This window comes from Lissotriton helveticus, chromosome 11 (genome assembly GCF_964261635.1).
Source record: "Lissotriton helveticus chromosome 11, aLisHel1.1, whole genome shotgun sequence".
In the NCBI taxonomy this organism is placed as follows: Eukaryota; Metazoa; Chordata; class Amphibia; order Caudata; family Salamandridae; genus Lissotriton; species Lissotriton helveticus.
In genome coordinates, this window is record NC_136072.1 from 1016294846 (window position 1) to 1016312796 (window position 17951).

Consider the following 17951-nt stretch of genomic DNA (forward strand, 5'->3'; position numbering starts at 1 on the left):
CATATCATGCGGATTCAGTGCTCGCAACCGCGGGCGCTTTCTGAAGTGGAGGGGGCCTGACCCCTGGATCGATATTGGTGTCATTACGGCGTAACCTTTGTCATTTCCAATAACTTTGACTTTTCAACACTATCCCACTTGGGTTGATTTTAATGAGGACAGCAGCACTTTATCAAAGGTTGTGTATTTGAGTCCAGTTATCAAGAGGACTACATTAACCAGCATGCTATGGGCAACGCCCACTGGGGCGGTAACAATGACGAAATAAAAATGGCCACATAGCACCTTCCTGTTGTTTCGTTTTCCATGATGCAAGCTAGTGATCAAGAGCCAACTGGGCTCGAAACGCGTATGGCAGTTTGCAGATGAAATTGACATGGGAGCGCTCTGGTGTAACTGCCGGGGGCTGTGTGCTGTTTCCCCTCCACGTGCGACAACTCCACTTGGGCAACCTGGTTTCTTTTGCATACAGCGGTCGGCCCAGCCGCAGGAGGAGTCCCGCCGCATATCATGCGGATTCAGTGCTAGCAACCGCGGGCGCTTTCTGAAGTGGAGGGGGCCTGACCCCTGGATCGATATTGGTGTCATTACGGCGTAACCTTTGTCATTTCCAATAACTTTGACTTTTCAACACTATCCCACTTGGGTTGATTTTAACGAGGACAGCAGCACTTTATTAAAGGTTGTGTATTTGAGTCCAGTTATCAAGAGGTCTACATTAACCAGCATGCTATGGGCAACGTCCACTGGGGCGGTAACAATGACGAAATAAAAATGGCCACATAGCACCTTCCTGTTGTTTCGTTTTCCATGATGCAAGCTAGTGATCAAGAGCCAACTGGGCTCAAAACACGTATGGCAGTTTGCAGGTGAAATTGACATGGGAGCGCTGTGGTGTAACTGCCGGGGGCTCTGTGCTGCTCCCCCTCCACGTACGACAACTCCACTTGGGCAACCTGGTTTCTTTTGTATACAGCGGTCGGCCCGGCTGCAGGGGGAGTCCCGCCGAATATCATGCGGATTCAGTGCTCGCAACCGCGGGTGCTTTCTGAAGTGGAGGGGGCCTGACCCCTGGATCGATATTGGTGTCATTACGGCGTAACCTTTGTCATTTCCAATCTCTTTGACTTTTCAACACTATCCCACTTGGGTTGATTTTAACAAGGACAGCAGCACTTTATCAAAGGTTGTGTATTTGAGTCCAGTGATCAAGAGAACTACATTAACCAGCATGCTATGGGCAACGCCCACTGGGGCGGTAACAATGACGAAATAAAAATGGTCACATAGCACCTTCCTGTTGTTTCGTTTTCCATGATGCAAGCCAGTGATCAAGAGCCAACTGGGCTCGAAACGCGTATGGCAGTTTGCAGGTGAAATTGACATGGGACCGCTGTAGTGTAACTGCCGGGGGCTGTGTGCTGCTTCCCCTCCACGTGCGACAACTCCACTTGGGCAACCTGGTTTCTTTTGTATACAGCGGTCGGCCCGGCCGCATGAGGAGTCCCGCCGCATATCATGCGGATTTAGAGCTCGCAACCGCGGGCGCTTTCTGAAGTGGAGGGGGCCTGACCCCTGGATCGATATTGGTGTCATTACGGCGTAACCTTTGTCATTTCCAATAACTTTGACTTTTCAACACTATCCCACTTGGGTTAATTTTAATGAGGACAGCAGCACTTTATCAAAGGTTGTGTATTTGAGTCCAGTTATCAAGAGGACTACATTAACCAGCATGCTATGGGCAACGCCCACTGGGGCGGTAACAATGACGAAATAAAAATGGCCACATAGCACCTTCCTGTTGTTTCGTTTTCCATGATGCAAGCCAGTGATCAAGAGCCAACTGGGCTCGAAATGCGTATGGCAGTTTGCAGGTGAAATTGACATGAGAACGCTGTGGTGTAACTGCCGGGGGCTGTGTGCTGCTTCCCCTCCACGTGCGACAACTCCACTTGGGCAACCTGGTTTCTTTTGCATATAGCGGTCGGCCCGGCCCCTGGAGGAGTCCAGCCGCATATCATGCGGATTCAGTGCTCGCAACAGCGGGCGCTTTCTGAAGTGGAGGGTGCCTGACCCCCGGATCGATATTGGTGTCATTACGGCGTAACCTTTGTCATTTCCAATAACTTTGACTTTTCAACACTATCCCACTTGGGTTGATTTTAACGAGGACAGCAGCACTTTATCAAAGGTTGTGTATTTGAGTCCAGTTATCAAGAGGACTACATTAACCAGCATGCTATGGGCAACGTCCACCGGGCGGTAACAATGACAAAATAAAAATGGCCACATAACACCTTCCTGTTGTTTCGTTTTCCATGATGCAAGCTAGTGATCAAGAGCCAACTGGGCTCGAAACGCGTATGGCAGTTTGCAGGTGAAATTGACATGGGAGCGCTGTGGTGTAACTGCCGGGGGCTGTGTGCTGTTTCCCCTCCACGTGCGACAACTCCACTTGGGCAACCTGGTTTCTTTTGCATACAGCGGTCGGCCCGGCCGCAGGAGGAGTCCCGCCGCATATCATGCGGATTCAGTGCTCGCAACCGCGGGCGCTTTCTGAAGTGGAGGGGGCCTGACCCCGGGATCGATATTGATGTCATTACGGAGTAACCTTTGTCATATCCAATAACTTTGACTTTTCAACATTATCCCACTTGGGTTTATTTTAACGAGGACAGCAGCACTTTATCAAAGGTTGTGTAGTTGAATACAGTTATCAAGAGGACTACATTAACCAGCATGCTCTGGGCAACGTCCACTGGGGCGGTAACAATGACGAAATAAAAAATGGCCCCATAGCACCTTCCTGTTGTTTCATTTTCCATGATGCAAGCTAGTGATCAAGAGCCAACTGGGCTCAAAACACGTATGGCAGTTTGCAGGTGAAATTGACATGGGAGCGCTGTGGTGTAACTGCCGGGGGCTGTGTGCTGTTTCCCCTTCACGTGCGACAACTCCACTTGGGCAACCTGGTTTCTTTTGTATACAGCGGTCGGCCCGGCTGCAGGAGGAGTCCCGCCGCATATCATGCGGATTCAGTGCTCGCAACCGCGGGTGCTTTCTGAAGTGGAGGGGGCCTGACCCCTGGATCGATATTGGTGTCATTACGGCGTAACCTTTGTCATTTCCAATAACTTTGACTTTTCAACACTATCCCACTTGGGTTGATTTTAACAAGGACAGCAGCACTTTAGCAAAGGTTTTGTATTTAAGTCCAGTTATCAAGAGGACTACATTAACCAGCATGCTATGGGCAACGTCCACTGGGGCGGTAACAATGACGAATTAAAAATGGCCACATAACACCTTCCTGTTGTTTCGTTTTCCATGATGCAAGCTAGTGATCAAGAGCCAACTGGGCTCGAAACGCGTATGGCAGTTTGCAGGTGAAATTGACATGGGAGCGCTGTGGTGTAACTGCCGCGGGGCTGTGTGCTGTTTCCCCTCCACGTGCGACAACTCCACTTGGGCAACCTGGTTTCTTTTGCATACAGCGGTCGGCCCGGCCGCAGGAGGAGTCCCGCCGCATATCATGCGGATTCAGTGCTCGCAACCGCGGGCGCTTTCTGAAGTGGAGGGGGCCTGACCCCGGGATCGATATTGATGTCATTACGGAGTAACCTTTGTCATTTCCAATAACTTTGACTTTTCAACATTATCCCACTTGGGTTTATTTTAACGAGGACAGCAGCACTTTATCAAAGGTTGTGTAGTTGAGTCCAGTTATCAAGAGGACTACATTAACCAGCATGCTCTGGGCAACGTCCACTGGGGCGGTAACAATGACGAAATATAAAATGGCCCCATAGCACCTTCCTGTTGTTTCATTTTCCATGATGCAAGCTAGTGATCAAGAGCCAACTGGGCTCAAAACACGTATGGCAGTTTGCAGGTGAAATTGACATGGGAGCGCTGTGGTGTAACTGCCGGGGGCTGTGTGCTGTTTCCCCTTCACGTGCGACAACTCCACTTGGGCAACCTGGTTTCTTTTGTATGCAGCGGTCGGCCCGGCTGCAGGAGGAGTCCCGCCGCATATCATGCGGATTCAGTGCTCGCAACCGCGGGTGCTTTCTGAAGTGGAGGGGGCCTGACCCCTGGATCGATATTGATGTCATTACGGCGTAACCTTTGTCATTTCCAATAACTTTGACTTTTCAACACTATCCCACTTGGGTTGATTTTAACAAGGACAGCAGCACTTTAGCAAAGGTTTTGTATTTGAGTCCAGTTATCAAGAGGACTACATTAACCAGCATGCTATGGGCAACGCCCACTGGGGCGGTAACAATGACGAAATAAAAATGGCCACATAGCACCTTCCTGTTGTTTCGTTTTCCATGGTGGAAGCCAGTGATCAAGAGCCAACTGGGCTCGAAACGCGTATGGCAGTTTGCAGGTGAAATTGACATGGGAGCGCTGTGGTGTAACTGGCGGGGGCTGTGTGCTGTTTCCCCTGTTGTGTATATACATATATATAGATGTGGTGGTCACCATTGGGTAGTTATAGTTAGCATTAGGTAGTTATAGTTAGCATTTCCATAGGAAATTCCTTTTTTGTTTTGTTTTACTGATAACTTTGGCTCTGTTTCACAAATCTTTCTGAAATGTTTCTCTTTTTCATTTCTTCATGGACAGCTTTGGTGTGATCCCTCAAACAGAGTATGTAAAAGAGAGAGGATCCCAAAACACGAAATACCTAAGCATTTTTCATAGACTTTTTAGGCAGTTGTACCGCAAAAACTGCTGTATATAATTACACCCAATTTTGCAAGAAGCTAGATCTTGGTCCAGAAATAGTGCTCTTTGTGATTTGATGTAAATTCATCCAGTAGTCTTTGATATACTAAGCTAGAAAAATATTGAGTCAGAATCCCGGGGGAGCAGGGCTCTGATTGGCAGCCTTCAACATGAGGAAAAATGTTGCAGGCAGCCATTACAGGACTTGGGAACTTAGTATCCTGTACTGAGGTTAGTCAAAAATAAATATTTAGGTGGCAGTTTAGGTATAACCTGCCTCCCTAGGCCCTGGGACCGAATTCTTTTTTTTTAAAAGTCCTGATCCTGTGGGACTCTTGTGAGACTTGCACGACTTCCATGGGATCTACACTTAAAAAAAAACAACCTGCATTCACATTTTCATATTATTTAGGGAAGGCGGCATGGGCGCAACCCTGGGGTCTCAAATGGGCACCTGAGACCACATCCCCTGGAGCCAAAATATATGATAAAAGGGAAGGGGGCATGCAGCCACCCAAATGGGCCAGGAAGACTTCATCCCTGGAGGCCAAGGATTAACTACTGACATAGATAATTAGAGAAGGTTACGGTCATATCGTACTAATGCAGCCATCTTTTCTTTCCTATCCTATTTATCTAGAAGTTTTGCCATTTTATGGACTGATTTTTAATCTTTTTGACTCTGCACTTTGACACTGCTATTCAATGACACACTCAGGGGTGGCCAGAGCATGTAAGCACGGTGGGGCAGTGAGGCGGGGGGGTGCAGATCACAGAAGGATGGTTAAAGTGACAAACAATGGGATAGGGAATGTAAATAAATGAATAAATAACACCACTTACCTCGTGCTTGCAGCATTGTCGAGTCGGCAATGTGGCGAGCGCAAGGTCAGTGGTTTCATTTTTTTGTTTAATTTACATTCCTTATCCCGTCATTTGTCACTTTCGCCTCCCCACAACCACCCCCGCCTGCTACACAGTGCTTGCCTGCATGGGCCGCTACTGGCCACACTATGTATGTACTGACCATATAACATGAGGTAAGATGGCTACAACCAATGGACTTGTTTAACCTTTGAAAAAACCTATGGGACACTGATGACGGAAATGCACCAATGGCATGGAACTGCATGTAGCATGTGGACTGTAGTAAAAAATGACTAGAAAATAGTGGCTCCAGTTACACCATTGAGGTCTATCTGACTGCAGTTTGCAGCCTTCCAGAAACACATACCAGAAAAAAGTATTAACCATTTCACAAAACCTGCAATTCTACACTAGGCCTTAATGTATAAAGGTGAGACAGACTAGATATTAGGAAAAATACCTACCAAATTTTGGTTGTCACAATATAGGTGAAGGGATATATTTCAGCCAGTTTGATCCAGTTCACTGTAGAAACCAAAAGGGAACTTTTTCAAAATAATATGTTTTGCTTCCTGATAGACTAGAAATAGTAAAGCAGCTAAGGTGGCTTTCATTTCATCCAATGACTGTAAGTAGCATCCAAATTAGGAGTGCAAATTTGGTGCCAAGAAACATTACACCAACTTCTAAGGCCAGCTGATGTTTGTGGGTCAATCATGATACCCTTATCTGTAATGAGCCATTTTAAGGGAACACGGGGCAATGGCGTCACAAGCGACCAGAACAGAGGCCTGCCTTTTGACAATTAAATGCCATAAGGAGAACCAAGTGATGGAAGCCTTTCCTCTAGTGAATGCTCACAGACATTTCTCTCTTACCAGAGCAGGAGGAGAAGCTGTTTTCAGATCAGGGTGAGGGTAAGGTTTCTCATTTCCATATGGTTGTACCAAGGATGTCACTTGCAGCCTTTGAGATGGTAGTTTGGTTTAATAGAAACCCATGGAAAGGGACAGTTTCAGTAAGTTAGGAAGTACTTAAAAGAGGTTTATGTTTTGGTGAGACTTCAAGATTGATTAGGCCCATGAAATGTAACAACAAAGCCCTAAGTACAAGCTTGCTGAAATATTCATTCCTCTACACTATCCATGCACCAAATTCATGCAAATATGAGTTTTATTCTAAATTAGAGAATAATTACATGGACTCATGGGTCATTTTCATGGCAATTGGCCCTGATTCGTAGAAGAAAATCACAGATATATTCAGTCAGAGGGATTGGTCAGGCACGTCTGTTGCCTGTCTGGGGCAGCAATATATGCTCCTGCCCTCCTGCTGCACAGGTCAGACAAGGTCCAGCTGTGCTTCTTTAGCTGGCCCTGAAGCAACAAAAATACAAGTGGTGTCTCCAGGTCCAAAATGACTGGGTCTAAAGTTTGCGGATCTGATAATTCAAGGCAACAAGACACTCAAATTTATGGGTGGCAGAATTACACCTCAGTGGTTATCTCACTGGATAAGAATGTTACCACTCCACCACCTCAACAGAATACACCTGGATCTTGAAAGAAATCAGAAGAGACTATGAGAAAGATATATGCTTTCTGTCTGCTTCATGGCTGTGAAGAAAACTGAGGTGTTGCATTCCCTCACTGGATGTGCTCTCCCGGGGTCAATTGGCAGACAACTCTAGGAGACCATATGGACACAACAGGATTAAAAAGGTTATCTGATGTGTGAGAGCCACCTGCTTATTATGAAATGTCCATCACTCGACCCTGTGAGAGCTGTACCTATAGACAGATCTGGATCCATGGAGCTAGTAGTTGTAGACGCGACTAGGAATAACCTTTCTAGCATCTTTGAGAAGTTGTAGCAGGATGAAGTGGCATACGTTGCTAGTTTAACCCTTGCAGCCCAGCTGAAGAGTGGCTGGAAGATTACATGGAAGCAAACTGATTCATCCACTGACCTCTGTAAGAAAGCACAGTGTTCTGGCAATTTTAGTTTGTTTTTATTTTTAGTACAAGGGGAGGCTCTGTGCGGCTGTTTGGAAACACACACAAAGTGGCCATGACTTTTGTATCTATATTGTTCCTATAGGAATGCTTTAACTTTCATTAAACATTCCCATACCTTGTTCCATTTATTGATGCTTTAGCTATTTTTTGTGTATTTTTGCATCTTGAAAATTTCTAGGTGTTTGTAAATTGATTTAGGAATTTTATTATATTCTTATCTTCACTTCCATGTTCTTAGTAGTGCTTAAACATATCACATTTTTTTCTGGGGAAACCCTGCTGCTTGCATCATAGCTAACATTGGTTGTGTGGAGATATCTTAGTGAACTGTGTTGGGAACTAACATGATTGTGTTAGAATGATTTTATAATAACAGAATTTTACACATTTGAAATGCATTGGAGATAGAGCACAGATGTACAGTTGTATACATGACATTTCTATTTGGTTGAGTAGATGAAATTCACTCATCTTATGAAGGGGGTATTGTGATGATTTTAATTAATTAAGCAATAAACAAACTTGATTGTGTCTTATTACATTGTTGGTGGTTCCCGCTCACAAATAATACCTTCTTTTAGACAGCTAGTATGTGTCTAACACCAATTAGTTATTGTGTTAGTGCAAATTGATTTGGCCTTAGAGGTATGGCTTATGTCATCCTAAAATTTAAATCTAATTTAGTAGGAAGTCACATGGGAAACTATGTGCCTACGAACAACTTTATAACGGTGGTTGTATGCTTGAAATGATAATCACATGAAATAAGTAACAACAAATTTTAGAATTTTACCAAAACTCATTTAATGGAATTAACCTGAGGAAATTTTCTGACAAATGAAGGCAGAAAGCAATTTGCCAAATTAACAAAGTGGAATCCTGTTGGTTACAACCTAACAGGTATTTGATTCGAGGCATGTTTAATATATGATTGACAGTAATGATTTTCATACATTGCAGTTTTTGCTTACAAAGTACAGTTTAAGATTTGACCTCATCTGGGATAATATAAATACATTTGTACACATATCCTGTGCAGGAAAGGATTTATTAATTAGGAAAATAATAGATTCCCAGTGCATTACTGTTCCATTTCTCTTATTTGGTTTCTCTTACACACTATAAAAATATATTACATATTTAAGTACAATTTGTTTTTTTTCTTTTTTACTTTTACTCAAATGTATAGTTAAATTCTATAAATGTTCTTCCAACAAACACAAGCCAATGTATGCAACTTTAGGGAACGGCCAACCTACCAGCCACCTTATCAGCCAACCTACCTTTGCTGTTTCCTTTACATCCAACTAGAGAACTGAATGTCTGCTAAATATGAGGGGTTTAGCCAATGACCAAGAACTTATAAGGCCCTTATTCTGAGCTACTCAGATCTCCTGATTCATCACCAAATCTTAAACAGTCAGGTGTGGGATCATTCTGTACGCAGCATTACCGCACCCCTCAGTTTTCAAATTAAATATTCAGCAGGTATAATCTGCTAGAGTACGCCCCTGAAAAATGGCTGAGAATGTAGGATTTGCATGTGCAGAAACACAGATCTTTTGGCTACTTATCCTTTCTTCAGTTGGCAAATCAGAATAGTGCAGTCATTTGTAACACAGCAAAATATTGCACCTCCTGGTTCTGGACACGTGGGTGCTGTATGAGTAGGAACATCCCTGTACTGCGTTAGGAATAGATATTGTTCTGTAAGTGTTAGTTGGCATTTAAAAATTGAGACTGTGTAATAAAGGGCACTAAAAAATAGAAAGGCTTTGGTTTTGAATTTTTTGTGACACTAAATAGTTCAATAGTTAAATAGATTTCCACACAGGGCTTACTTTAAATCGTCTAATAAGTACCCCAATCGGCAAATCACCAATGGCTCATCAAACAAAATGTCTATTTAGTGCCATATATGTCAATCTATTTAAAACCTTATACTAATTTGTATGAAATAGATAAAACATAAACAATGTATCTGCTGCAAACCAGCAATGATCCCTCTGTAAAAAGAAAGAGCCATTGTGTAGCCCAACCTTGTGAATTTGCAAAATTATGCTAAATAACACCTCAGGCCATATAAATTAAACACCCAAGAAAGAACCATGAAGGAATTCCACATAAGCCAGATTAAGGACATTGAAGTATTTACTTAAATGCATTAATTTAATTTGTAATGTTGTTTTAAATAACTGAATGTGGAAGTAAATCTATTAGAATTGAATAACGGGAATAGCATGCATATGCATAGGTTTGAACTATTCATTTAGAAACAAACATAATGCAGATGTGCAGTGTGGTTGATATGTGTTCTTTCAGGTTACATTGCACAATCTTAAAAGCATTATAACTCACCATGTGACCTCTGCACCAAATAACTGCTTGAAAAGATTTTGGGTTTCTTGTGATGGAACTTTTGGTTAATTGTCGAATTAGGGGCTTGAGTGACATATTACGAAATTTTGTTTGGATGGAAGGAGAATGTTATATGAAAAAATACCTCGAGGTGGAAGTGAGAGGGGTTGGCCTAACGGCTAAGGCGCTCGACCTCGGACCTGGGGATCTGGGTTCGAGTCTCGGTAACGACGCCAAAAACCCCCTGTGATTCTGGGCAAATCACTTAATCTCCCCGTGCCTAAAATGAAAGTGTGTCCTCATGTAACGTAACTGGTGCTATGTAAAGCGCTCTGATAACTGATTCGGTTCGGTTCCAGTTCGCGCTATATAAAACTGCAAAAAAAAAAAAGTAGATTTGGTTATTAAACACACTCCAGCATCAAGTATGAACTACATATACTGTAGCCCCAGGAGGATCTTGTAAGTTGAATTGCCTGGAATCTTACTGTTTTGTAACAATGTTGTTATAGTTATAGATTCACACAATAAGTATTGCATGTCAAAGACATCAGATCACAATCATTCCTGTTTGGATATCATAATTCAAGTAAACAGAGTGGGGCCTAATCATGAAGAAAGTGTTACATCTACACTAATAGAACTATGACTTTACATGTGTGCAGATTTACAACTTTTTCCTTTTCATAAACAACCCACGAGTACTTCTGGAAAAATATGACAGCCATAGGTTTCCATGACTACTAATGTCAATGTCAAGTGGCAGCTCCAACTTGATCCTTTTCCCTCTGTGCATGCTTTTATACAGCATGGTAAAGGACCGGGTAATGGAGCCCCCTGTACAAATGTGCATTTTTACTTTTTTTCTCTTACTCTGTGGATACAATATTTTTCCCAGTGGAGAAAGTTATTTCTCTATACCCCAGCAGATCTGGATTGAATCTCTTCCCCTCCACTTCCTGGAAGGAGAGCAAATCTCTGACTATTTCCAGGTTGAAAAGAGGTCAGGCCAGAGTTTGGGAATGCTCACAAATGTGTGGTGTTCACAAATTTACAAAGCAAGCCATTCCTTTTATCAATCACTTTCAATCTCTTCAGTGAGATTTACAACTGCAGATTACAAGGCAATTGTGGTGGAGAATTGTCTTATCTCACATTGCTTTTTAATTGCATACTGCTAACAGGGAGGGAAACTAAACATTTTATGCCAAAGAATCATCATTAATTAAGATGATGTTATTTGGAAAATAATGTTAGGAATAATAAATCATGAAGCCAACAAAATAACTGTAGAAGAACGAGGTGACTCAAGAGCTATGCACAATTATAGTACCAGACGATCAATAAAAAAAAATATACAAAGGGCTCTCATACAGATGAACTATCAAGCTAAAGCTATTCGGCAAAGAACAAGTTGAAGTGTTCAATGCATAGGATAAACACCAACACTTCACCGAAAACCTCGGAAATGGTCCAATAATCATAAGGATGTCATCATCATAATATTAACTTGGTATATCTTTACTAGGGGGGAGATTGGTGATTGAACAGTAAAGTAAGGAGAATAATTGTGTAATCATGATGTGGGATGCCAGTGCTGTAAGAATCCAATTAAGAAGAGGTTCTTTGGTTGCCTATAAGGCTTCAAGTTATGCTAAGGTGAGCTCTAAGGAGGTTTGATTCTGTGCTCAAGGTACCTTGCTATGAAAATCAGTTTTTTAAGGTAATTGACTCTTATCTTCTCTATTTGTGTAGTCACCAAATAAGGTGAACAAATATAATGGGATGTAGAGGTGGATGTAAATTAGGGGTAACCAGACCTAGGCTAATAAACCTGCATCACTGTTTGGTACCACTGGCACTGACATTGCTATTACTGGTCATTTTGGTCAGGATGGCTGTGGCAAGCAAAAAAGGTAAGCAGACCATTAAGAGCCTTGTTGATGTTCTACAAGATTCCATAACATGTACCTGGTCACTGAAATGCAAATAGAAGGTGTTTGGGGACAAAGGTTAAGAACAGGTATTCATCCTCTTATGCAAGGCTGGTGGATTTTCCACCGTCTGTTCACACAAAGTGATCAATGTCTTCTGTATTGCTCTTCAGATCTTTTCAGGGCTACTCTCGTTGGCTCCTCAGCCAACAAAGTCTGCTTATTGTTTAAAATGAGCTAATTATAAACGCAATACATGTATTGTGTCCATGATACTCCTAATGGAAGGTAAAAATACTCAGAGCAAAGAACCGTTCAAGAGAGAATTCTATAAGTGGTATAGGTGAAATGTTCATCCATTAATTGTTTCCTGTGTTCATGCTTAGTTGTGCAGAAGGTTGCAGCAATACTATGCTCCTCTGTCTCAAGAATGCATACGCAGTAATCTCTTTCCACTCTAGCTATGTGTGAGGATGTACGTTGTTACAACACATGCTTTTACTACGCATGCCTTTACAATGCAGGTTTTTCAACGCAAGTCGTTACAACGACTTGCGTTGGGGGGTGCTGGATAGTGAATAGTTTAATTTTCTATTCCAACTCCAGTCCCCGTGGATAGTAGGGAAGGTGTTGGATAGTATATTAAACTATTACCTATCCTAGAGCGCCCCCAGTGCAATTTGTTGTGATGACTTGCGTTGAAAAACCTGCGTTGTAAAGGCACTGCGTGGTAAAAGTTGCGTCGTAAAGGATGTTTCCCATTTGTGATCATCATGAATATAAGAAAAGATGTATTAGTATCCGCTAATGATAGTGTTTCAAAAACACATTCAGGAGTTTTCATAAAAGATTTCTGTGACTAATATTTCCAGTAGTAAATGTTCGCTGTGTTTCAAATATATATTGCATTACCCACTTCCACTTTAATATACACTTAATCACTGATTCCTACAATACATGACTATGCTCTGCATAGGTTTGTGGCATGTTACCAGAATTTCATAATGTAACCAAAAACCTGTGTGACAAAAATATTGAGGTATATTTTTCAGTAAAATATTACCCCTTTTACAATAATAGTAGAATGGCATGATATTTTTGTAAATGCAATATGAGACACAATATTTCTGTAAGGTGATACTTTTGCTAACAATATTCTGACATATAACCAGGTTGTTTTGTCCAATGTAACCCAGGTAATTATGAGCTTGTAGTAAATCTGGTTATCAAAAATTGAGAGTACATTATGCAACTTTGGACCATACATGAATTTCTGTACATGAATTGAAAATGTGTCCACTTTTATGCAGACATTGTTGTTTAGATATACTAACATTCTAAGCCACACAAGAAATACAATCTAATCATCTCATTTCTGAACAGTAAAAAAAAAAAAATCATGTCATAGTTCACTTTAGAAACTTCCTTCTCAATGTAGGCTTGCATGTATAAGTAAAAGATAAAGATGGTGGCAGTCATGTTTAAGCATTTCCAACATATATGCCATTGATACATAACAGAAAACCAAACAATGTCTGACTCAATGAAAACATCTGCTCTAATCTATACCCTTGTAATTTCCTCTTGTTAGTTAATATGAATGTAAAACATGATCAGAATTCATACATCGGTACAGGTTGTAGGCCTGAATAACAGCAAAATGTCTTCACATTTTTTCCTGACATACTGAAAGCAAAGTAGAATGGTAGCTCAAATTGGAAGTAGATGTGTAATATCCATGTAGCTAAATGATAACCTCTTTTGCTTCTTTTGGAGTATATTTTGTTTGTATTTGCAGATTTATAATTGTCTGGTAAATCCATGCTTTGTATGGTCCTCCCTACAGAGGGAATTCTGTAATTCAAGTAAAAGTCCCTAAGATGGTTGAGAATAGGACATTTCTTCTCTTGTTTTTATGTGCTATTTTGTTCATTTGTTTAAAGCAAGTTTTATGCTTGCATGTTTTGAAATGTGTTTGATTTATAGCAAATAAGTACAGTCCTAATAGAAATTGTTTCTTTCTGCCAATTTTATTGAAAGTTTCAGTCAACAGTCTGTGTTTATAACTTGGCTATTTCATGAAATACAAATCAAAATACTGACATTTGTTTTCACTAGATTTGTCATACATAATCTACCAAGAAGTCATAGATTTAGAAATATCAATAGTGTTGGGTACTTTTTGGCCACTGGAATATTAAATTGAAAATGAAAAACCTGTTCAAATTTTATCTAGGTATATGCTACTAAATTAAGATCCAAACAACATCAAGCAAGTAAGCTTCTCTTAATTATAACATCAATCTTTAATTTTAATCTGTGCAGTCGAATAACATTGTCTAGTTGGTCCGTAATTAATATTCGCCAATAATAACAAACTTGAATCTTCATATATGATTTAGCTTGAAGACATTTCTACATTTTCCATATATGGCTATGTTATTACAAATATAAAACGTATTTGAATTATTAAAAATATTACCTTTTTATAAATACAATGAGGTCAAATGTACAATTTCCTATTTTTTTTAACTAATAAATGTGCAAGATGTTAACTGGCCATCAAGGAAATCATACTTCTTGCACCATTAGACCAAACACTTACTCTAGTTTTGAGCATTTTGCCATCATTTACACTTGTGTGGTCAGTCAGTTATATGCTTTAAAAAATTATCTTTCTTTACGTTTCCTCTACATACTTTGGGAGAAAATCCTTCATCATGTCTAATTTCGTTCGAGTTACTGTCTTAAAACTTACATATATGTATCATTTGACCATACCCAATTTATTTGGTAGCAGCATCCATCTTTGATGGGGAAAAATAAACTATGTGCATTGCTTTAGTTGATACAGACATCCCTCAGTCTCATTTATGACAGAGAATTAGATGATTTAGTTGGCTGTGCTGTATTTGGGGATACTGTGGAATAGCTTTAAAGTACCTAATTATGAAGCTAATGTACTATAAATTTATTTTTAGAACTAAAACCATTCATGCTTTTTTGGCCATTATGCTTGTTTAGAATAGAAAGATATTGATTCATTAATAATGTCAAAGGTAAGACATGAGTTATGAAAAGTTCTACTGGGCCAAGTAATCTTTAAAGAAAACTCACATGAAAGGAAGAAAAATGTGAAATTATTTTACTATTAGTCTTCTATTAAAAAGTCACAAAAAGAACAGATGAGAACCTTAGCAAAATAACATTAAAGCCACTCATGTACTTACTTTTGAATGGTCCCATCTATTTTAAATTGTTCTTAGAGAAAAAAATAGGTTTTTTCTTCAATTCACAATTTGTAAATATTTATTGCAATGTTGTTAGCTTGCAAAATGGAAAGAGCAGGACATTATCAAGATACTAAACAGGAAACAGAAAAAAGTATACCCCCATATGCTCACATTGCAGAACCAGTTTCAATTTAACTTCCCCCAACATGAGTTCAAATGTGCATTGTATGAGATTTGACAAGGTTTTTGCCCAGCAATGTGTGGTGGTCATTTCATGCATGTAATTCATAAACAGCTATTAGCAGCATATGAGCCACCAAGTACCACCCACTGGGTGAATGTAGTCACTGGCTGGGAAAACCAAGCAATAAGGTCATTGTCTGTGGCCCAACAAATCATCATCTTGGATAATAATCATCTGGAACTCCTGAAAGGTTTCTGACTTTCAGTGCAGCGTCAACAGTCTTAATTAGCGTATTGATCATTGTTCTCATTTCTGGTGTGTATGGATCATACTCTAACTTTCTTAGTCCGGAGCGCTTGAAGTTGCCATCCTTTTGACCTTCCACACAGAGAAGTCTGTCCTGTACAATGGGGATCCCTAAAAGGCTCACCATTCTCTTCAGTTGAACAAAAAGGTCCTGTTTTAGTTCCTCAAAGTGTACCACAAGGACATTCTTTCCATATTTCAGCCAGTCAATGGTGTGAGTTGCCCACCAAGGTGCATAGTTGTTGACAAATTCAGGCCATTCTAGAAAAGAAAAAGGACAATTGTGAGTAACGGAAATTGTGATACATTGCTAAAACGAAAAACAACAAAAAAAGTATAAGCCATATGCATCCCTGGCTGATGAAATCGTTATTCATTTGTGATTTTTATCAACCTAGTATGGTTTTTCCTCATTACACTGGTTTGTTGAGTGATTTATAAGAGAGAAGAGCTCCAACTAAAACAATTTAAGATTTCAAGAGGAGCAGCTTGTCTACAATTAATTTCTGCAGTGCACTTTACACTCTTCTATAATGATGCACATATGGAAAATGTACTTTTTCACAAATAAGCTCTGCAGTAGATTAACATTTTTATACCAATGGGCCTCATGTACAAAGGGATTTAGCATTTGTTAATCATCTGGTTCCGTAAATCAGAGGGTTTGCAAATGCTAAATCCTATTTCTAAATACACTGAACCCATTTAGAAAGGTTTTACAGAATCATTAAATGGTTTTGTAAAATCATTAAGAACTGCTGTTTGAAAGGGGCGTGTCAGGAGCGTCCCTTCAAAATACTGATTCCTAATGGTCTGTATTAATATTATGAGACCCTCATCTAGTCATAAAATAATAATATTTACCACCACCTCAAAAGAGGGGGAAAGTCATTTTTAAACATAAAGGGGTCCCCAAACCCTTTTCTTAGGAGCAGGCAGTAGTCCATGGGACAATTTCCTATTCCTAAAAAAGCTTTGTGTAACTTTTTATTTTTTTAAATGCATCCCATTTTCTTTTAAGGAAAGCAGGCTGCATTTCAAAAAGAAAAACAATGCTTTAATTAAAAGCAATGGGGGGTGTGGCCAAGATGGCAGCGGAGTAGGACGTGCATTTCAGTCCCTCCGGCGCCTTCCGACATTTAGCTTTGAATATCACCCCTGAAAGTGCCCATCAAGGCAAGTGAAGGCAAGCGGCAGTGCTCTGGTGTACCTGGAGCGGCTATTTGGTGGAAAAGGTGGCTGGTGGCCAGCGCATACTTGTGCGGCCCTGACAGGCGCAGAGCCGGACGACGCACGAGGCGGACAAGAGAGCGGCAGGCCCTCCCATAGCAGTTTGGCGTGACAGCGGGCTGAGGTGTGGAGTACGGCCCGCGGCTGGGGCTGTGCAATTGGCGGGCGTCCGCAACAGGCTTGGGACCGTCACTGGCGAGGTTGGCCGGCAGAGCTTGGGCCAGGAGCAATGAGAGCGGACAGCCTGGAAGTCCTGAGCGGCCACGGCGGTTGAGACCCCTACAGGGCGGGCGAGTGCTCCCGCGCGGCGCCGCGGCTCGGACGGAGTTGGCAGAAGTGGACGTCCTTGATGGCGGGTCCGAGGTGAGGAGTGCGGGGTGGCCCCCGGTGGGAGCCGGCGGTTCAGTCTGCATAACGACAGATGGTGAAGCCCTGCAGCAGGAGCGAGAACTACCGAGGCCTGGGTGTCAGGCCTAGAGGGGCCACGAGACTCTGCCTTGGAGCCCAGTGGACTGAGGTGCCTAAGCAGCGAGCAGACCTGATCGGGGGTGCGCGTCCCTGTTCCCTATCCCCCGGGGCGCTGGAGCAGGCGCAGCTGGTTCTGTACCGTTCGGCCGCATATCGGCGGGGAGGCCTGGCAGTGGGGTGGGCACCTTGCGGAGCGGACTGGAGTGAAGTGGGGAGGCCCCGTCGGCGGCAGTGATCCTCAGAGCTTGCGGCAGAGAAGCCTTCGTCCGCTAGAACACAGCTCAGTCAGCTCCTCCCGCACAGCCCACCTCTGCGCCCCACCACAGCAAGCTTCCTTAACGTGGTCTGCCTCTCGACACCAGTACAACCAGCTTGGCCCGCGTGGCCCGCCTCTGGCCTCTGGAGCAGTAGACTTCACCCTTGCAGCCCATCTCTAAACCCTGGGGCAACAGGCTTCCCAAACGCGGCACACCTCTAACCAACAGTAAAGTGGCCAGACCGGGACCCGGCTCAGTGACAGCGCTGCGTGCACAGGCCTACCTGCTTAGGCACAGATTCCAGCCGGGGTCATGATGTCGGCGGCCAAGAATAGGAAAGGTAAGCCCTCGAAAGA

The 17951-nt window shown here is 42.0% G+C and overlaps 1 protein-coding gene across 1 annotated transcript in view; it reads right to left on the reverse strand.

Moving 5' to 3' along the window:
• Positions 1-15196: 15196 nt before the first annotated feature.
• Positions 15197-17951, reverse strand: part of WSCD2 (WSC domain containing 2) — a 1121035-nt gene continuing 1118280 nt past the window's right edge. Inside the window, exon 10 of the mRNA XM_078667416.1 lies at positions 15197-15901. Within this exon, the coding sequence (XP_078523542.1) occupies positions 15549-15901 (353 nt within the window). The 3' untranslated portion in view covers positions 15197-15548. The remainder of the gene's footprint in view (positions 15902-17951) is intronic.